The 22,731-nt window shown below is 38.3% G+C and overlaps 1 protein-coding gene across 1 annotated transcript in view; it reads left to right on the forward strand.

The window, feature by feature from the left end:
• The window catches only part of TENM2 (teneurin transmembrane protein 2), a 489,523-nt gene that overhangs the window by 264,096 nt on the left and 202,696 nt on the right, over positions 1–22,731 (forward strand). Inside the window, 1 exon segment of the mRNA XM_029960226.1 lies at positions 1,103–1,312. Within this exon segment, the coding sequence (XP_029816086.1) occupies positions 1,103–1,312 (210 nt within the window).

The following is a 22,731-nucleotide window of genomic DNA, read 5'->3' on the forward strand; positions in this document are numbered from 1 at the left end:
TTTTTCAACGCACTAGATAAACTTGCAGAGATCAGAATGCATGTTTCTCTTCCTCTCATCCCTATAACTGGTCATATTCTAACAGGCAATGCAAAAAAACCCCAAACCAGTCTTCATCTGTGTTCATTTGATGGAATGGATTGGTGTGAAGTTATGGGAAGTTCACAAAAGAAAAGAATACATAAAAATGAACATTGCTGTTGTTGTTGACCTGATGCCAGTAGTTTAGTTGACCAAAAAACCCATGTTGTTACAGTGGGCTGAGGTATATTGTACCCACCAAGGATTGGGCTGCAGGGTTGGAATTAACCTGGCTGGTGAGCTGGGCTGGAAATTCTGCCCCTCTGTAGGGGGCAGAAAAGCAACAGGAGTGAAAGAACAGCAAAACTTCGAGTTGCCAAGCCAGATTCCAGCTTAACCCATCTCTAAAGTGGAATAATTGCCTTTCAGTCCTGCTGCTCCTGTCACATCTGCCAGTGGGTTTTGGGAAGATCTACAACATCGCAGGAAGAACCTTTGCCTTTCTGTGGTTCTTGTTGCATGCCTCTGAGAGATTCCTGTGCTGGAGCAATTTTCCTAGTTGAAAAAAATAAAATGAAATCAGCCCACCACCATTATTGTAATAGATTTACAGATGTGATGTAATTTCAGGGATTACAGTTCCCCTTCTCAAAAAAGTCCCTATTTCTGTGAAATTTTTTCTGGTAAAATATGTGGCTGCTGCACTTGAATTTTGCAGGACGTGAGAGTGCAGTGAGGGGGCTTTTCAGTGTCTGCTGGCCGAGTGTGGCAGTGCCCACGTGGAGCAGGACAGGACCCTTCTGTCCAGGGGTGGGCAGTGGCATTAACCAGCATCTGTTCACCTGAGGAGCTGCAAGCCCATGCTGCAAGGGGGAATTTTTGGAATGAGTTCACAACATGTCTGCTTACAGTGCCTTGAATGTGATACAAAGGGACAAGCTGGTACCAGTGGAGAGACTGAGGGGCTCTGCACAGCAGTGCTGGGATGGAACAACGGGCAGTTACTGTGCAATTACTCGGCTGTTGGGTTTTTTTCATTACATTCATTGCTGATCTTTGATCCCTCTGTCCTCTTTCCCAGGTCGTCCCATTCCACCTACATCCTCGTCCAGCCTTCTCCCATCTGCTCAGCTGCCCAGTTCTCATAATCCTCCACCAGTTAGCTGCCAGATGCCATTGCTAGACAGCAACACGTCCCATCAAATCATGGACACCAATCCTGACGAGGAGTTCTCTCCTAACTCATATCTGCTGAGAGCATGTTCGGGCCCACAGCAGGCTTCCAGCAGTGGTAAGAAAATTGCAAACATATGGAGTTTGTTTGTGACATGTTTTGTGCCAGTTTTATGCCTTTTTTTTTTTTTTACTTTAAATTTGCAAATGTGTTCTTGCATCAGCACAAAATCGAGAGCATCTGTGGAAATGGGGCAACAAAATCTTACTGGTTTATTTCATGGAAACTTTTCTGGAAACACAATACATCATGTATGGTTTGCCTTCGTTTTACTGTAAGGAGATTTTTAGTTTTAGGTATCTTATAAGCAGTGTACAAATGTTATTGAATTCCTGACGTCAGAGGGATTTATTTTTCAAAGTCGGTTTCATGCTCCTTGATATATCTTGTGGGAGAGAGATGTACACACAATGTTCTTTTTTCTGCATGGACTAATCTAATATCTCATTTGGTGATGAGGTTCTGTATCTAAAAATGCATGTTGCTTCTGCCAGTCTATGTCTGTTCGTGTTTCCAAATCTGTCTGGTTCTGGACTTACAATGTCACATTTAACTAAGATCTGCTATTTTTCAGCAAATGAATTCTTGTCTTTCAGGACACTGTTTCAAAACATTTGCAGCTCTATCAGTCATGGAATCTGTAGTGCTTAGGGTTTTCCTTAGTTTTCTTTCTGTACTTTTTTTTCTTCTTTTAATTTTTATTTTCAATTTTTATTTTTATTAGCAGGTGCTGACTTTTCACTTTGACGGCCAAAACTTGAGGAATGAAGATGCAATCCCTTTTTTGAAATATAGGCAAAACAAAGGAAGGCTATTTTGGCACCTTATATTTCCTATTTCTTTTTTTTTTAACATGTTGTGCAGTTCCTGTCTATTTAACTAAGTTTCTATCTTAGATGCAGTTTCTGATCTGCCTAAGGGGTCTCTTTCCTGTAACAATACACCTCTGAACAGTGCTGGGGATACTTGTGGTGTGGAACTGTTGGCTTTTGTGGGTGCTCCCAGCACAGCCTTGTAACAGGGGTGTGTGATGGGAGGATGAGACAGTGAGCAGTGGAAAGATAAGATTCAGAGGGGATATAAGGTAAAACTTTTTCCCTAAGCATTGGATTAGAACAGGTAGCCCAGGGAGCCTGTACAGTCTCTGTCCTTGGAGGTTTTCAAGAACAGGTTGGCTAAAATCCTGAGCTTGCTCTGACCTCAGAGCTGCCCTTGCTTGGCAGGAGACTGGACTAGGGACCTCTGGGGAGTTCCTTCCACCCTGAATTATCCCTTAACCCCGTTGAGATATGTTAAAATATAATTGCACAAAGAAGTAATGATTCAGAGATTGAGTGTGCTTCTTTTAATAATGCTTGAATTATGAGAATGGTAAAAATGATGCCCGTTTTGAGGGGTTTTTAAGAGGTTCAGGGGGATCTGGGGACCTGCAGACCTCAAAATCTGTGATGGGCAACTCAGTAAAAATTATGGAAGTGGGGAGTGGAGAAGTGGGTATGATTTATCTCTGAATCAGTGTGGTTTCATGCCTGAGAACATTCAAGAGTCCTTTGCAGGGGTCATCCCAGTAAGGGGGATCCGGGTGACTGAAGGGTCTCTGTGTTTTCAAAAGTCTCAGAAAAATCTGTCACTAAACATTTTTAAGGAAACTAAAGTAACATAAGGGTAAGAGGGGAGGTAAGTGGTAAGTGGTTATTTGAAAGGCAGTAAGCAGAAGTTGGAGCTCCCCAATGAATTTTCATGGGACATAAAAATACTTGGAGAAGGTGGTGAGCTGTGGGGTAAGAAAGGGATGGCAGGGTGGTAAGAATGAGCTCAGCCTGTGAGGAATCACAAAAGCACCTGTGAGACCAAGTAACAGGGCAATAAAATGACAGAGGAAATCAGGGCAGAGAAATGTAATGTGATATTCATGGAAAAAGCAGCTCTGGTTCACAGGTTGGTAATGGACCATTACCTGTCTGCAGTGAGGAATTTGGGGGGTGTTTGCTTCCTCTCAGAGCTGGGAACAGCTGAAGAAGGGAATAAAGAACAAAAGAAGGAACATTGTCTAAAGGATGTGGTGGATCAAACATTTTATGAGGGTTTTAAGGGGAATGGGAAAACTAAATGGGAGAGGGATGAAAGAAGTAGAAGCAAATCAAGGTCAGGGAATATGAACTAAAAAAGAGACTTGGAGGATACTTGAGCAGTTGGTACTTGGTATTTGCAGCCCCTTCTGGGACTGAGGGAACCAGCAGGGCTTTTCTTAGGAAGCCAAATGAGGGAAATTGCAGTAAAACACCCCCTGAAAATTTGATGGAAGAGCTCTTTATGTTTCATTTTAAATAATAATCACTGTTTCTTTATACCCTTAAAAGCTTTGTGTTTGACAATTGTTTCTGTGGGCTGACCCAAGGAGCCTTTTTGGCATGCTCTAAACTTTGATTTGTTCATTCTATATTTTAGCAGTTTTCCCCAACATAGCCCATTTACTTCTTTAATAAACAGTCGTATAATATATAATGACTTTTAATTTTCAGGGTATAAGAAACAGGTGTCTGGTTTAGTTTTTTTTTTTTTTAAATTTCAGACCATAGACACATGCATCAGTATTTGATCAACACTGTGTGTCCAATAGCATGAGGTCTTCTGGACTTAATGCATCCTCTGGAAACTAATAGGCATTTTCTAGTGTTTGGTTTGGGGGGTTTTTTGTTTGTTTTTGCTTTTGGTTTTTTTGTTTGTTTGTTTTCTGTAGCTCTCACAATGTTTCCCTTACAGAGTTTATAAGGAAATACCACAGCTAATGATATTTACAATAAATCTTACCATTTTTTGAGTCTCATCATTATCCCTGAAAGATTTTTAGAGCAGCTTTTATCATCTACACGATAGGGAAAGATATATCATGCTCTGGTTGTAGGTTTGGGGTTTTTTTCCTTTTTTTTTAATTTTTTTTTCAATATCTATATTAGTTCCTATGGAAACTTAGCAACATAGATGCAGACATCTGGCAGATAGTAAATAAATGTAAATATTTTGTTTGGATTTGGGGTTGGGTTAAAAAAGAAGATTTATAGATACTTAGATTTAAGGCTTAGATCCCAGATAATCTTTGAATCATTGATAAATATTTGCCAGCGTTTTCTAGGTTCTTCTTTAAACATTTCTATGAGAGTCTTTAAAGTACATGCTGAATATGAAATATTTGCTGAAGTCTTGTACTAATTGCTTTGTAGAAGTGTCCTCTTGTTTGTCTGATTGTATGCTTACACTTGCCTCAACCTCTACAATTACAGGTTAGCTCCTCAACAGGTTTAAGATGAATCTTTTTGGTTATGAGGTGATGCTCATCCACGTGTACTGCCCTATGCCCTTCACAATAACCATTCTTAATATATGTGGAAAAATCGTTTGCCTAAAAAAAATTACCTAATCAAATCTTCTATCAAATGAGCAATCTATTGTTGATGTTAGGAAGGCCTTTAATCTACAATAAATCTTTGTTAGAACTCATCAGAGCTCCCAGTTTGAGAGAAATGTGATTATAGCACTCTTAAAATGACATTACATCATCGGGGTGATTGGTTTATCATTTGGAGAAGTGGCATCAATCATAACCAGCATAACCACACAGTAAATGAATTCAACCTTTCTACTGCAGAACAATGACACAATAATTGCTCAAAATCAGACTTAAAATGAAATCAGAAAATGCACTTTCTTTAAATATGATGTTAACCTAATGGAATATATTATTAAAAATCATGTTTGAGGAAGTTCTGTGTAATTAAAAATATGTGAAAATGTATTCCTTTTTTTCTCTCATTAGAACCTGATTTCAGTTGCAGAATCATTTTCTATGCAACAAGATATTATGCTGGTTTTAATTGAACTCCCATCACTTGCATTGCTTGTATTTCTTAATATAATATGCAGCACAATTATATGTGATGAAGGACAAGAGGTTTTTGAAATCTGGTGCACCTGCTGATAGTATTTTGAAAAACACAAATATTATAGAAGGAAATGAGACCTTTTATCCTTGAAAAGATAGTGGATTTTTTTTTTCCCTTTTGAAAGAAGGTCAGTTCCTGTCACACCATTTTCTAGGATGGTCTCTTACAGCTAAAGTAGGAATAGGTTTGTTTCTTCTTCCTGTCTGTGTTGTATATATGTTCTTTCTGGTAACATAAGGTGACTTATCATGTTGGAATGACATTTTAATGCCTTCACTCATAATACAATGTAACAATTTGTTTTTAACCTTTATATAGAAAAAAAAGGGGTTTTGTTGTCTGCACCTTTGCTTTTATTATACAGGATTAATTGCTCCTAAACCAAAGTTTGGACTCTCAACACAATCTTTCATATCTGTCTTTCATATGGTGGATCTATAATTGGGCACATTCATCAGCTTCAACCGTTCTTAACAATGAGAAAGTAAAAGTAGAAGCAGAATGATTTTTGGAGTATTTGGATTTTGGGAAAAAATCACCCTAAACTGTGGTTTAGATGTTGCCATGATTCCCAAGAAGTTGAAGTTTAACTGGAAGGGGGACTGTGACCACTTTTTCAGTGTTAACGTGTCTTTTTGGCTCAGAGACAACGATACAAAGCATTTGGCTCAATGGAACAGTATTTGCCCACAGAGTAGTTTGGACACTGCTTAAAAGACAATTTGCTTTGATTTTTTTCACAAGCAATTGTTGGCAGCAAGGAGAGAGAAGCAGGTTGGCTTGAATGAGATAATTGTTGTTCTTTAATGTTGTCCGAGAGTTAGAGTTGAACTAAAGAATATGACTCCTTATGTTTATGACCCTATTATGTGGTAATATTATGTAAAATATCAATATTAATTATATTCAGTATAAATATCTTAAAGGATATCCTATGTTCAACAGTTACAACCTGTCTGTAGAATCTCATTATTGTCAATGTGTAATTTCCACCACCTTCATGCAGTTTAATCCAGTTTGTTAAAATCTTCTTTTCTTTAAGAAGCCAGGACTTTCATTAATGCACTGTAACTGGAGGTCTTATTTGAGATCCTCTGTTGAGAGTACTTGGAAGTGTTTGTTTTATAACCCTCTACAATCTGGCATCAAATAAAGAAGTAGTTCCAGTTTCTAGTCTATAATGCAAACCCATACAGCAGATATTCATCTTTAAGAAATAAATGAATCCGACAGAAAAATAATTACATCTCCTTCAGGTGATTAAGTATCACCCCCAGTTCAGTGGAGACCACAGTTTCTGTATCTATCAGCTTACAGGACAGAAAATAAAGTAGCAGCAACAAAAATATAGCTCTTTTTTCGTTGTTCTTTTTGGTTTTTTAATCCTCATGAAGGATCGACTTTGGTTTACGTAAGACTAAACAAAAGAGTTTGGATATATTAGTAGGTAGCACTTTGCTCTTTTTGCCAGAAAGACATAGGTTTAAACTGTAGATAAGGCACTTGGAGTGCACAGCTGTCCCAGGGTGATACCCAGTTGCTGGAGGAGCTGTTCTGTGATTAACCAGGCACAAAACACTGACAGGGATCTTATGGAGTTCAGCACAGGGAAATGCAGAGGTTATTCCTGGGGAGGAATAACCCCCCTACCAGGACCTGCTGGGACTGACCAGCAGCTCTGCCCTGGGGGGTCCTGAGGAGCAGGGGGTTGAGCAGGAGCCAGCAATGTGCTCTGGGGCCAAGCACTGACACTGGTCATGGGCTGGGATCCTTCTCTGCTCTGTGAGACCCTTTTGGAGTGCTGGGTTTTGGGCTCCCCAGGACAAGAGGGGCATGAGCTCCCTGGAGCATGTCCAGGAAAGACCACTGAGGTGCTCAAGGGATTGGAGCATCTGATACATCAGGAGAGGCTGAGAGCTGGGACTGTCCAGCCTGGAGAAGAAAAGGCTCAGGGCGATCTTATCACAGTGGGGAAGAGTAGCAACAAGGGAGATAAGGAATTAAAATCTCCCTCTCCTTGTCAGTGTGACAAGTGGAGCTGTGAGAAGGGCTGTTGTTTTACTTTAGTGTTTGTTGTTGGTTGTGGTGTTTGTTTACTTTTGGTTTTGTTTAGTTTGGTCTCTGTGCATCACTTCTGAGATGATGCACAGAGGAACAGCAATCAGAAAGAAAATTTTGGCCTTCTCCACTGTCACTTTTTTGTCCTAACTGCTGTATAAGTTTAAGATTTCAGCAGCATCTTTCTGTAACGTCTTTCAGATTTCATTGTAGAATTTGTTAAGTTATGCTTAGACCAGCAACAGTAAAAGTCAGTTAAGTTTCCAGGTTTGAGGTTTTTTTAAATTATTTCAAATACTTTCCTATATATGCCTCAAAAAGGCAGCTGTGTATAAGATTCTGTTTAGGAATAGTACTTCCTATTCAATATACTCACAAGGAAATACCATAAGGAACTTTCTTCTGGTGACATTTTACAGCAATGCAAAAAAGGATTGTAAATTGAGCGTTTTAATTTCTATTTCTAAATTAAGAGTAAATGATGTATGCTTGTTTCTGGGTCAATTGTTGTTACCATTATTGAGCATTTCAGTGCTATGGCCTTTTTCCTACCTTGGCCCCCATGGCTGTTGGGCACTGCCCTGGAAGGAGCAGAAAGCAACACTAATTTGGAGATTCTGTCTTTAACACTTAATGTAGCTCAAGAGCATAAACCACCCTATATTCCTTACTCTTCTCTTCAGCAGATGAGAATCCAATGAAGATACAGACACTAAAGCCTGTTGGTTTCTGGTGTTTATGCTGTCAAGCCTGGCCAAGATTTGAGGTTTTAAGCAATAGTGTCTCTTACACATGTTGTTTAAACAGTGCAACTATGTAGAAGCAAAGTCTTTTAAGAGGTTTTTTTCTTTCCAAAGTTGTTTCTAACGCTTAAATTCTCTAAATCCTTAATGACCAGTCACATTCTCATTCTGTTGCATCTCTTGAGCACTGAGTCTAATTTTAGAACTTGAACTGGAATTGGAAATGGAGGGAACAACATGAACTGTTTTCCCATTGAAACCAAAGGGTGTACTTTTTCTTAAGTATCAGCTCCATGTTGCTGCAACTATTACTGATATTATTGCTGCTGCTAATCTGTGTACCCTGTGGATGATGCCAGCAGATGTCTGAATTTCAGCCAGAAGACATGATTCCAGATATTAAGATATTGCAGAAACATTATATTTATTAATTTATGAATTTATAATTGTAGCAAACAAATCTCAAACAGAAGGTTCTGTGGCAATAAAAATGATAGTGCATTACAAGAAGCTATAGAATGGAAAACACTCTAATTCTGTTGTTTATGTATTTGTCTTTTTCTTAAGCTCACCATGGTTTTGAGAGCTGGAAAGGTTTTTCTGAGCTGCTTTTACATCATTTTAGTTTAAGGCTTGTAAATGTGTCTAACTGGAAGCCTCTGTAGCAATAAAAGTCCCACAGCAATGCAGCTGCAGCACTAACTTTCGAAGATTCTCTTTCTCCAGTATATTGCTCTGTTTTCTGATCTCTACCATGATGACTGGGACACAACTTGGTGACTGTGGCCAGTCAGGCCTTGTTTTTTCTCATTGCCAATATTCATTCTGTCTCCTGGCAGCTGCTTAGAGATCACCAATAACAGTGAAACTTTTGAAAACTTTTGAAGCTTTCGAAACTTAAAGACTAGATACTTTTGCTCTGTGTCATTGTACCAAGAAAATGGGTGCCTAGACTTGGTACCACACTTGAAAACTGGAAGGCACTGAGGATATTACAATTATAAGCAGAAAAAAATCAGTGGTTTTTGCTTTTTCCTTCATATGCTGAGTTCAGACATTTGTGTGTTTTAACTCTGTGTGTAGAAAACTGTTCTTGCTAATGCTCTCTGCTGTAAGTCTTGCTGTGTGGGAAGAATTTTTCAGGCTTTGTGATAATTTTGTCTTTTGATCCAGAGTTCTTAATCTTCTGAACTGCATCTCCTTTTCACTGGCAATGGCACAGTCCTAACAAGTTCCATGGTGGATAGTGCTGCTGTTTATATGGAAAGGCAACATTTAGAAAACATTTCATGTTTTTAGCTGTTACCAACACAATTTGGTAGCTGATTGAAAGTGAAGAGTCGAGCATATGCAAGCTGTTTGCGCTTCAGGGGCTACAAAGTAGAGAACCTAAAATTTAGGGTAAAATTTTTTTAAAGAATTTTTTGCAATATTTGTGCACAGAAGGTTCTGTGGGTGGCTTGGTTGACTGGTTTTGTAATAACAGAAAGTTATTAACTTCATTCTTTCTCCCTATAAATCCAAATAAGTGCCGTTACAAACACTTGAAGGCAAGGAGACACTTTTCATCTGAGTCAATAACTTGTCTTATGGATTTCCTGATTTTGATAAGCTTTATTTAAATGATAAATTGTGCAGTTATCTAGTGCTTAATTATTACTCCTAGTTATAAAATTACATTAATAGATTTACAGTTTTATTTACCCGTTTCTAATATGCTTATAAATATTAGCATTTTATCAGGCAAACCCGTAAATATGTCACCTATTTATCACATTAACATCTCTAGAAACTTCGTTTGTCTTCATATAAAGCAAGATGAAATCAATAGAAATTAGGACTTCTTTTCCTTCAGAAGATATTCAATCTTATTCTAAGAACTGCAGGAGGTGGAGACCTCACCACATCACTGTAAAAACTGCTCAGTGGTTATTAATTATTCTCCCTGTTATTTTTTTCCCAGTATTCATGCCTGACTCTCTGCCTGACAGTTCTCCCATGCATGTCTTCTACATCCCTTCAGCATAAACAGAAAGAGATCTGGACTCTGTCACTTCACTCTGAATATTTTTCCCTTTCTCTTTACCTGCTGCAGCCCTGTTGCCCTCTGGGATCAGGTAGTTTAAAAAGGGTATGCACATACAGCTTTATTGATGAAACCCTCCACTGAAAACAGGGCTCATCCAAGCAAAATCTCCTTTCCTGTTACTCCCTACCCAGTTCTTCAAATGTATTAAGCCATACTGTAAAGAGGACTCCTTTGCCTGCATCACTGCATCTTCTGCTGCCTTTTGCTGCTGAATGCTGTTGTAGAGCAGGATTTTCTCTTTATAAGTCTCAACTTGAGCAACCTTGTGCAGCCACTGCTACAGTAGGAATTTAACAAAAGCCTGTGGTTCCTGCACTAAACAGCTCCTTTATCTGATGCAGGATTACACACATGCCCTGGGGAAGGGAGCAGGATGGAGGTGCACAACCACAGGGTTGATGTTGGGAGACTGAGCACATGTTGAGAGGGGCTGCATTCAGAGCTGAGCATGAGGTTTCTTTGGGGCTCTCTGTGCTGATGCTCTGTGCTTGCACCATGTCTGCCCTGATAGGGCCAGTGCACTCTAAAAAGTCAGGAACTGAAGTGCAAGTCTTGAAATGGCCAGTTCCTGTGTTCTTTGTGATTCCCATGATGTCTGAAATCATCACGTACTGAAACCAAAGATGAGGGGTTATATCTTTTTCTCAAGTAAGCTAATCAACTAAACAATATTGCCTTTTTTGTTACATTACAATTATGTCTAATTTATTTTTCTGCCAGATTCTTACACAGAAAAGCTGAGGACTTTGTTTATATATGTTAATTACTGCCCTGAGTAAATGCTTACTTTTTCAGATCACTTGATATCAAAGCACGGAGGGAATCCTGCTCCGTGTGGTCAGCTCCCCAAATGATTCCACAGCTCAGTCTGTGACATCCACACGTGAATGAAATTTTGTCTCTTGCTCTGTTCTGTTTGGAGTTCTGTGTTTTCTTCCAGTCTGCAGCAATGTTGCACTTGCTCCCAGTTCCCAAGGTTGCTTTTATTGCAGTGACCTTTTCCATCCACCTAGGATGCTATTTGTCATTCCACTCTCCTTCGATCCCTGCCTTGCCCCACCAAGGTATTGCCTCACATGCTGCTGCTGTACAATAGTTCCTCTCTGTTTTAATGAATTTTTGCTGGGCTGGAACAGTTGGATTTTTCAGTAACAGAGCTTTTCTCTACTTTTATTCAGGTTAGATCTAGTGATTTGTGAAATAAATAAATACATACCTACAAGCAGAACCATAACAGCATCTTTTGTGATTGTAGTGATAACTGATACTCACCTTGCATATTTTGGATCTGAAAAAAACCTAGTAAATCAAAAGGAAGGAAAATTGGCAATTTGGTATGGAATTGGTGCTGTTTTGAGAAGATTCCTTGTCCCTCATGCTATACTAATTTAGGAACAATACCTAGAACACTAGAAAATTAATAACTTTTTATAAATTACTAAAAAGTAATATGTGGTTATAGAAACCTATATATACCATATCCCTAAAAGTTAGGAGCTCTTTAATCTGCTGACAGATCTTTCAAAAATCTGCAAAAGAGGGACTGGCTCACTGTGAACTACCATGTCCCAGAAATTCCATTCATAATAACAGAAAGTTCAGTATTATCTCATTATTCCCTAAGAAAAAACATTTATGACCTTGTTATTTTGAAAGGGCCTTCCTTCTTGGTCTTCAGTCTTCAGACCTGGAGGACTGTTGTTAGTATGGAATAAAATGGGAAGTCCCAACTCCAAATCCACACGATCTGGGAAGAACTCAGAACTCTGGACTTTAATATTGCATACTGAATGAATTAAATCTGTAATGTATATGCCATGGTAATTATTTTGGGGTTTACAAATAACATATTCTACTGGAATCAGCAGGAATTTTGTACACTAAACGCCAGGCTAAGTCCTCAGTTATGTAATGAGGTGTGAAACATTCTGCCTAAAAAAACAGTGTTTAAGCCTGTTGGTTATTACTTGTTCTCACAAACAGGTGGATAATTGTTTTACTTGGCACAAACCTGTCAATTATAGGGATTAGCAAACACAAAAAGGTGTCAAATTTTTGTTAGTTTGTGAGCTTTAGGTTTCTGAAAACATAATTTACAAAAGTGAAGAGAAGGGAGTTTGGGGAGTTTGAGCTCAAGTAGTAAATGATGGCTTGGAGTTATTCTATCAAGTGCTGGGACTGGGCATATAAATGCTTAGTGACCCTGCAATGCAGGTTTCATCATCTCCTGGCACTATGTTTTTCAGTGTAGCTGAAAAACTTGCTTCAAAACCAAAAGGGAGTAATGTGGAAGCCAAAGAAATAAAAAGGTAAAACTTAAGAGGGATGAAACAAGAAATCTGGACTTTTTAAATTAGCATATTTGGTTAGGAAGAGCAATATGAACCACTTCAGTGTAAAGGAAAATGTGGGTTGGGTTTTTTCCCCCTCTAAATTTCAAACTTTTTGTTTAACTTTTCAGTGTGGGTTAAAAAACAAAAAGTAAAAACAGACTTAAATCCTCAAAATGAGAGGTGAAAAAAATTTGCTTAAAAATCTTCCAGATGAAATGATTCAGCATTTAAAAAATTATTATAGTTCATGCATTTTCCAAGTCTTTTGTCCCTCCCTCCTTTAGCTTTTCTAGCTAAAAATGTAGAAAAAATTCTATTAGATAATCATGAATAGTTTGTCTCCTTGTGATCTGAGGCAGGCATTTGGCAGAAACCAGGTAAAGAACAGTTATTAACTGGAAAATCCATGAACTTATTAGACATGATAAGGCCAGTCAGTTATACTTGTGAGTGCTCTATGCAGCTGGAGAAGATGGTGCAGAGAAAATCAGGCTGCCTTGAAGAAAAGGAGGAATTTCTGAGCCTGTGTTTCCAATTTGAGACTGATTTGAAAGCATGATGAGATTATGGAGACTGATGTGTGTAAACAGACTGAGAACTGGTGGTTCTGGGGCTGCAGAAAGACCAGTGAGGGACTGTACTTAATAAAAGTTTTATTAAGCCTGGCTTAATAAAACTAGTCTAAGGAAAAGACTCAAAGAGTCTGGCTAGAAACCAACCTCCTACAAGTGCTCTGTCAGCAGCTCAAGCCCAGTCCCTCTCACAGGTAGCCCAGCTGTTCTTCCAAATGATTTACAGAAAAAAGGTATATAATACAAATCACTGGCAATCGTCATCCAGAAGTACATAAATGGCCACAAAACTTATTTCTTCCCTTGCTCTCCAACTACAGGCCAGTTCTAAATATTTTTCTTTTTCCTTCTTTTTTTTTATTGATGACAGCTGGAAGGATTCCACATTCTTCATTCTTCAACTCCTCTGAGATCATGCCAGAAACACAAATGCATTAGGGAGTCTTGTTTCATTTTCTTTTTTTGGAACAATTTCCATTAATATCCTGCTGTCACAAAGCAACTGGTGCTGTTTCACAGCTCTTTATCATGGCAGTTTTATTCTGGGGAGCTGCAGCAATTGCTTGTTGGGACCAGGAACCCCAACAGCTCAGGTGACCTCTGGTAAAACTCATCAGTCAAGTTTGGTTCAGCTGATGCCAATTTCTTCATTTTTAACCTTTAAAATTCCTTGAGGAAACCAGTACTAGCTGTTCCTGCTGGATCAACAGCCTCTGCATTCCGTGGTTTCTTCATATCATATTATAGGTTGGTTTATAGAATAGTATTTCCTTTATAGGATACACAGATTCAATTCAAATTTCCAAATTCCAAAGGGGTCTGGAGGCAGAAATTCAGAGTCTGGGCAGCTGCTTTGGTGTTTGTTCTCTCTGGGTGTTGGGTTTGTCTGGTTTGGGGAGGAGGGTAGGATACATGTTGGTTTAGGTTGGGTTTTTTGTTTGTTTTTTCAACTAGATGGTTGATTATATACATTAAATACTTTGTCTTCTGTCTGGAAATCTAAATTTTTGAACTGTTTTTTAATAACAGATCTATTAGGTGCATTTGATTAACAAAACGAGTAGGTTGCTGTTGATTCTTTTCAGGAATTAATGCTCTATCATGCTGATTTAAATTAACAGGATCTACAGTATTATCACTATCAGGTTTCAGTCTGTGGAAAAATTTCTCAGTTTAATTATTTTTAATTCCCAGAAAATGCTCTCAGGTGGTTTTATGAGAAAGCATCTAAACAGTCTGAGAAAACTGTAGTGAAATGATATAATTTCAGATTGTGGTTTCAATGTAGTGTTGTCAAAGAACAGGAACATAATAAATAAAATCAGTGAACTTAAAAAGGAGAACTTCCCCCTCTAGCTTTTCTAACTCTGCCATGTGTTTTCTAAAACTCTCTACATCTGCCTCCATTAGTCTCCAGTCTGAGCAAATGTTAGACTTCTGTTTCTTTTTTCAGATAAAAGTTTTTATTTTCTCACTGCAGAGCAAACGCAGAGCAAATGTCCTACATGGAGGCATTTAGTACTTTCCACAACTACCCAACAACAAGAACCGTGGCTCCCCAGTGTTCCTAGAGAAGCTGCCAGGTTCTATATGAAATTCTGTACATATTTTCATAAGATTTGATGCTTTCTCCACCTTTGATTTGCATTTTGAAATCGGTTGAAGACAGGAGACGTCGTTAATTTAGTAGCATGATAACAATACATCAATGTTACTAAATATTCCCATGAGTAGAACTCCCAGCAGTGGAGGATGTTTATGGCAAATTGCTCAAACAGGGAAGGACCTGTGGCTCAGCTCTGCCAGGCTCCATGAAATTAAAGGGAAGGGATTTTCTTACAGCTCTCCCAGCTGCTTTTTATTAATCCGTGTTATTAGATGACTGTTACAGGCTCTCTAATGGTTTCTTGGTTGTACCCTATTCATCAAAATTCACGTAATGAAACCACTCGCCTGCTTTTATTTATTCTTAAATCTCGTTTGAGCCACTGACTCGGTGTCTGGTGCTACTTTTAGCACCTTTTCACGTGGTGATCTCTGTTTCACAGTTACAAAACGTAAACCAGAAGAAAATGGGCTCCATAAGTGAACTCTCATTGCTAAGCAACTTGACATAAGGATGTTAAATCCACTCACACTTACAGGTGATGCACGTCAGAATATGGATAGTTTTTACGTTGTCTTGATGTGAACTTTAAGATTTTTTTGGTGGAAATTTTTATGCCACAGTTTTTTAGCCAAAAGTCTTAAAAACTTATTACAGGATTTGAAAAAGAATAGATAATCAAGCTGGAAATAGTAGATTTATTGCCTGATCCACTGCAAACATTTTGTACTAGTCAAGACTCAGAGACAGTATTATGAAGTTTTTGAATTTAGAAACAAACATCAGGTTCCTGCTCTTTCATTTATCTCTGTTGAATCCTTTTCATGAGACATTTGAGATTTAATATTGGTAAATGTTAAATCACCAGGAAAAAGAAAAAAAAGTAGAGTTTTCTCAAAGATGAGACAAAATAAGAAATATCAGGCTGTTGCTTTTAAGGAAAGTAAAGTTTTCTGGGTACTGAAAGAGCTCCAAAAAAGCCATGGGAACACTTAGATGTCAGTGGCTCAGAGGAATACATAGTTCTGCTGTGTCTTTGTAGGGAATTGTTATGCATCACATAGGCATTATTGAGGTAATCAATTCATCAGAAATTTGCATATAATTAAAACTGCGTAAGTAAAGATTTCCGGAAATAAAATTGTGTATCCACTTATAAACACAACACTCATGATGAAAAAAGACTTTGTGCAATGAAGCAAATTAAAATAGCAGTGGGTTTCTAGTTGAACTTGGAATGTCCAAGTGTCTTCTGAAAAAGTAATGGAATTTCACAGGTCAAATTTACTGGCACATTTTGGGTTGTGCTCAAATATTACATTACCCATCATGTCACGTGATGACACGTTGTATCCTCTGGAGATCCAATGGAATATTGTGACAACTGTCAGTAAAGCAAATATTATTGGCCAATAGAAGAAGATGGTCATTAGGAGGAACAGGGCAATTAACACCTGTGCTTACAGGTTTCACTGCTCCAGAAAATGGGTCCAGGAGACCTGATAATGCAGGGGATGAGCTGGCAGTTAAATAGGTGGACATAAGTATTGGTTTTGTTTCAGAAACCTTCAAAATCTTGCAGCCTTTAAAGTGATTGTTATCTGTAAACTTTTATCTGTAACATGATAGAAAATTGTGAAAGAATTTAACAGAGTTATCCTATTGAAAACAAAAAAAATTAAGTATTCTGTAGGATTGTTATTTTATTAGAGTGGTTGAATTCACCAGTTAAGAATATACTTGAGGAGTCTTTGAAGATGATTTAATTTTCAAATATGATGGACTGTATAGCTCCAATCTTATATGTGGCCATTAGTTTAGAAAAAAAAAGGCTATTTATTTGGAATACTTACTTTTTTTCTCATGAGGAAAATAAGTCAATCCCTGTTTTTAAACCACTAAGCACTATTTTTAACCCCACTGTTAAATTATTTCAAGGCTATTATAACTTTTGCTATTAGCAGGGTTTCAGCACGTATTACTTTAATAGATATTTATATCGCTAGATGTATTTGGTTATTTGTGGTTTGCCCATATCCAGCCTGGAGACCTATGTAGTTCATAGGTGATTTTAATATCAAACATGTATATATACATATATACATGACTATAATCCCTGTGGGTCATGTTCTCCTTCCCGTTTATAGAGGTACTTATGTGGTGTTACCTGGAGTGGGAAAAGCACACTCTACTGCACAGTTTACTTGGCCTGTATTTGTCAGTGCCCAGCAGATGGTGGAGACTGTATGTCTAAATTAATGGAAACAAAAATTGCAAGAAAAACACTATATCCAGAGAAATAAAGTCACATAAACTTAAAAAAAAATCAATTAATACGTGCCAAGAAATGATGGAAAGGTGGGTGATGACTGCGACGTTAGTGATGGCAGGACTTTGAGGCATTCTTAAAAATTGTATTCTGTGCCAGATTTCTCAGGAGTTTCAGCTGTCATTTAATCACTCAAATCAGCTTTTAGAGTTTCAGAGGGTCAGAGAGAGAGAGCTATAGTTCATTTTGAAAACATGCTCATTGTTCAGGCAATTGCTCTTAAAAACCTTACTCCACAGTATTGAATAAGCTGAGAATTGCAATTTTCAGATTTCTGCCTGAAATAGCCTTTGGAGGAGTCCTGTTTAAATCTTCAATTGTTCTTTATTGAGGGGAACAAGGGATCATATAAACATGTTCTCAGATATTTTCATGTCAGAAATGATGTGAAAGCATCTTATCCGTGCTTTACTTCCATTATCTGATGTTGGCTAGGAATTATGTCTTACACGTGGTAATATAACCTTGAAATTCATTAGTCTGGTAGGTGGGAAATGTACAGATGGTGGAGTTTGGCAAGTGATTTTGGTAAAGGTCTTCTCTGTTTGAAGTCAGTGATTTGATCGTTGCTTTATTTATCACCGGTTTAGTGTAATTTAAATGAAAACTTAATTAAGGGAGCTTTGATTGAAATTCCATACGAAGAATGTAACTGTTGGCAAATGATAATTACTCTCAGAATTGCTAAAGTATTAAAAATGACAGAATGTCTCCTATTACCTGTCTGGCTGCTTTTTTTTCAGCAGTACCTCTCCAACTCCTCCACTGTGTTTTTCAGAGTGTACTTTTATGTGATAGTGTTCTGTCCTACCAAATTACAGCCTGGTTTAATTACAAACAGCTCTTCAAAACCTCTGAGTGAACCTCAAATTTTCACAATCATATACATTAGTTCTTAGACGTTTCTGCTGCTGTCATTTATCAAGTGCTCGAGCTTATTCAACATCAATAAACAGAGTCAGGACTGGAAATGTGGGGGTTGATGTTTAGGTTTTAGTGATGGAAGGGCAAGCAAGAGGCTGAAGGGAAGAATGCCAAAGCCCTTGAGTTTATTAAAGAGGGAGGTTGAGCAGGAATAAGGAAATGTTCTTTGGGGTGATACGGGGCTGAATTAGAAATGGGACACAGTGCATTTGTAATGTGTTTGAAGTTACCTCCGAGGATCAACCAGTGAGTAAAATCCTCACTCTGAGTGAGGTATTTACATTTATAGCTGCAGTTGCCTGAACCTGTAGCATCATCTCTATATATTGATGTGCCCATACACATATGTCCATGGTCACATATGTTATACATATAAAATGTCCAGTATAGATTGACTTACTGTACATATATATTATGTATATAACAAAAATGAAAGTGGAGGAATCAGGGATTTTTTTAAAATTATGGAGAGTCTGGGTATTTGGAAAATTGTTCTGGACAAAGCAAGGAAAAGGGCATTATCTGTAATTAGAAATAATAATGTATAATTGGTTCATTTGCCATATTTCTACAGTTCTGATTTAGTTGAACAATGTGATCATTATGCCACCAGTTTTCAATAGAGGTGTCACAATGAAAAATAATTGCAATATTCCACAATATTAACTGTACCCTAATTGCAAAAGTTTTGAAATATAATTACCATGAAAGCTAATGCGACAGGGAACATTAAGCATAATTAGTGTATTTTAAAAAAGGGGAAAACTGTTAGAAGCTTGTTATTGTCTCATAAGGTAGCTTCAAATTAGCTGGATGCAGAGCACTTTCATCTAGGTTTTCTATAATTTTGGTTATTAGCACAGACTGCAATAAATTTATTTGACACAGCCCACACCTGCTAACCCTGCAGGAAGGAATTTCTAATGTGCACGGGACCCAGGTTTCTCACAAAATCTGTCACAATTTCCTGGGAGGTGGCACTGGGTAAGGCTTAGGTGGGGGTTGGTTTGTGGGGAGTGTTCATTTGGGTTTGATTATTTTTTTTTTTTTCAAATAAACACTCATGCTGCTATCCTGCTCCAATTTCATTGTTTGTTAGGAAATTTCTGCTAAAAGACACACAAAAATGCTACTATGAAGCACTTCAAACAAATCATTATTACACATCAGAACCATGTTCTGAGAAAAATATATAGTATATTACTTATCTGTTTTCTCTACAGAACTGGATGCTTTTACATAAAGCATGGATGTTCACTCTTATAATTATTTTTTGAAACAAAGAAAAACAACCTATCAAAGCTCTTATGTACTTGAAATGTTTCTGTACCCCTAGAGCAGGGGAGAGGATCCAAACCATAAGAGGCAGTCCTGGATTTCTGTGAGATTGAGTCTTCTGTAGGAAACATCAAGAGATTTTTCCTGTTGTTTTTTGGGTAATGTTTTGCAGGTAGAAACTTAATGGTTTTTCTGGTTTTGCTGTGTTTCAAAATTATTGAAACATGATTTTTGGAATAAGCTAGATCAAGTTTACAGAGGAACACCATTAGTTTAAGTATTAGTAGTGGACATGGATTTAAGAAACACTTCTTTTATTTGGTCTTAAATTACTGTTAACCACTGAGGTTACTTTTCCTCATCTCTGTCGTTATTGCAGATGTGTAACAGATTTCTTTTAGGAAGGAAATTAGCTCATACATTAGGTAAAATTTTGGGTTAGGTAGTGCAACTCATTTTTCCCTATAATCTTCTCAAATTAGCATCTGATGCTAATTGTTGAAAGTGTTATTTATGAAAACTTGTTGTTTTCAGTTCAACTCCAGTGATTTTTAATCTCTTCAGTATCTATCACCAGCAAGTGCCCTAACATTCTTCCTAGGACAATTTAAGATCTTATGGAAACATGTAAGAAAGTTTCTTGGTTTTTTTCTGTCAAAAGTAATTCTTCTTTAATTTAAGCCTAGGACAGAGCTTGGTTCTGCAGAAGCAGTGGAAAGTTTAAAACTGAGGAAAAGTTTAAAACAGTGGAAAGTTTAAAACTGAGGAAAAATGTTAAGTTGTGGAAATCCAAGTGGTGTTTACAGTGTGCATTGTGGAAGTCAGCCATCTGAAAGCAAGTAGGGAGAACAGGAACCTGTTCTTTCTTTTAAAAGTAAAACCAGTGCTTTTTTTTTTAGCCTAAGCCCATTTTCTATAAATTTCTCTTCTGCAAGGTTGAGGGGTTTAAGTTCTGTTAAACTGTACACATGAAAATCTGCAGATATTTCTGAACAGCCATTTAGTGTACCTGCTCTGGAGGTTAGAAAGTCTTAGTAGAATTCTTCCAGCTAGGAAACAGCACTGCAGAGCTGTCAAACCAGGGGGCCAGGATCCCAGCAAGAAGTGGGAATGTGTGATGTAACCCTCGGAACCACAGCCAGTGGTGAGTTAGGTGATAGTAGGAATCATGCTGTGTTCTCACTTGTATCCTTTCCATTGACTTAAATGAAATAGATTACAGACTGTTCAGGGTTTGTTTAATGAAAATTAGTCACCCTAATTTTTAACTTTGAGTAAAGGACAGCAAAAAACCAAAACAACAAAAAAAAACCCAACACATCTGAGCCACAGGAGAGTGTGCTCTACATTTCCTAAAAGGAAGAACATGAGCTGTAATGTGTAGGGCTGGAATACCTTTATCCCTTCATTTAACTGGATATATCCCTGTTTTACTTTATAACTATGACCCTTAGATGTGCACAGTTCCTCCCCATCCTGCTCAGCCCATGCTCCTGCCTGCCCAGAAGCTGCGATACTGCAGCACGAAGATGCACTCAGGTTAATCAGTGGTGCTGATAAGCAGCAAGCCTCAGATCCAGGCTTTTCCAAAAGGCCTCCATTTCTGAGTGTGTCAGTAATGATGCCTACATTGAGAGCCCTTTCTTTTGATTATTCTCCAGTGCTGAGACTTATGGGCAAAACGTTGCCTTCATTTGGCAGCACAAGTCAGCTCTGCCTTAGCTCAAACTGAGCTGATTGCTGTGAGCAGCCACAGCTGAACCCCCCCTGTCCCTCCAGGAAAGGAGCTGACTGATCTCACTTCTACAGAAGACTGACACCTTTTGCTTAAAATGCATTAGTGTTTATAAAGCACCTCCTTTTCATCAGTGATACACAGCTTCATGGTGGTGTACCTGTAAGTGCAGCCTCGTGTGTGTCACCTGCCAAAGTGCAGCACTGGCCAAGTATCATGTTTGGTAAAGTAAGAGAGCCTTTGATTACTTAGAGAGTGCCAGAGCCAGATGGGAAAGGGTTCAGTCATACACAAAGGCTATTGTAGTCCTAGTTTGGAATCTTATTTTCATCACTGGTTGCCACCAGCCTAACGCTGGGCTGCTTTCCCTTCCCCTGGCTTCACGCTGCTGCTGCTCTGCCTTGCTCTGTGCCAGCTCCAGAAGCTCTCTCGTTATTTGGATCATCAAAGAGCCTGTCACAGCCCGGGTACAAGGTTTGTGCCCACTTGGACTAGCGGGCTGGTGGTGTCACTTGCCAACAGAAAGGGAAGAGTCTGGGGCACTTTTGGCAGCACTCTGGACTTTATCAAAACCAGCTGGAAGGCTGCACTCTTAGAGATATTTGTGCAGAGATGAGCTTGTAATTAGCTCTGCTTTGGGCCCACTGTCAGTGTCTCCTTTGGAGGATGTCCTGGCGTGCTGAGAGGTGCTGCTCCTCAGCCATCTTTTCATGTGTAAGCCTGAACTGATTCTCCTTACTGAGCTCTCTGGGCCACATGTCAGAAACACTCTATGCCTTTTGCCAGTCCTTTCTGATACAGATCTCTGTACTTTACTGCATCTCTTTTATTTTTGCCTTTCTGTGCTGCTTTTGTTTTTTGATTCCTTCCCACCTCCTCTTATTTTTCCTTCTCCCAGCTGTCAGTAATGGGTCAGTTCTTACTGCAGCCATGGCAGAATCACAGTGCCTTCTGGCAGCAGGTACAAAATAAGAGAGATCACCCCTCCCAATCAACTTAGGGCTCTGCTCCCTTTTCAGATATCGAATATGATGTATCTGTTCTTTTGCAAACAACTTTAAGCTGTGTGCCAGACTTGCATTGATTCATTATTTAATGCTTACTGTTAACTCCTTGGCGTAATTCCCCTGTTATTTATTATATAAAACATTATTTCATTAACTAGATTGAAACAGATGAGGATGGAGAACAGAGCTCTGTCAGACAGATTTAAATAAGTATTCAATATTCAAAATCAAGCTTGAGATTTTCAGGAATTAATCTCCATTTAGGCTCCTATATGAAAAAGAATAATTTTTTTCTCTTTTTCCCTTTGCTCTTAGCATGTATGCAACTATTCATGCATACAAAGAAGCATGTCAATACTGAAAACTGCAGATTTTTTTTTTATACAGTTTATTTAGTAAAGAAATTGGGCCTCTCGTGATCACCACAACAAACATCTCTTCTTACTACTGTTCAGCATATCTAGATATGAGATGCACCTTCTTGCCTTTTGAAATTGTCTTTGAAAGTGAACATTGTCAGTTGTGGTGCTAAGAGTTTGTTTTTCAGAAGGATTGCTTTGGAGGGGAGGATGATGCTGCTGTGCCTGTGGGATTGCTCCCAGCTCTGCTGCACCTTCCTGCAGTCTCTGTTGGAACATTTCTGGATAAAGTGAGAAAAATGCTCAGATGTATATTTTGTTCTTGATATATTTGGGGTGAGTTGTGGATCTCTAACTCACTATATTTCAGCTTGTTCAGTGGTTTGGAACAAAAGAACTGGCTGGTGGAAAGAAAAAAAAATCACATTATGTCTGTGAGTCAGTCACCTACACCTGCTGTTCCCCACAAAACCTTCACCAGGGGGTCACTGGGGATGTTCTT

This window comes from Manacus vitellinus, unplaced genomic scaffold (genome assembly GCF_001715985.3).
Source record: "Manacus vitellinus isolate BGI_N305 unplaced genomic scaffold, ASM171598v3 scaffold_25_pilon, whole genome shotgun sequence".
Lineage (NCBI taxonomy): Eukaryota > Metazoa > Chordata > Aves > Passeriformes > Pipridae > Manacus > Manacus vitellinus.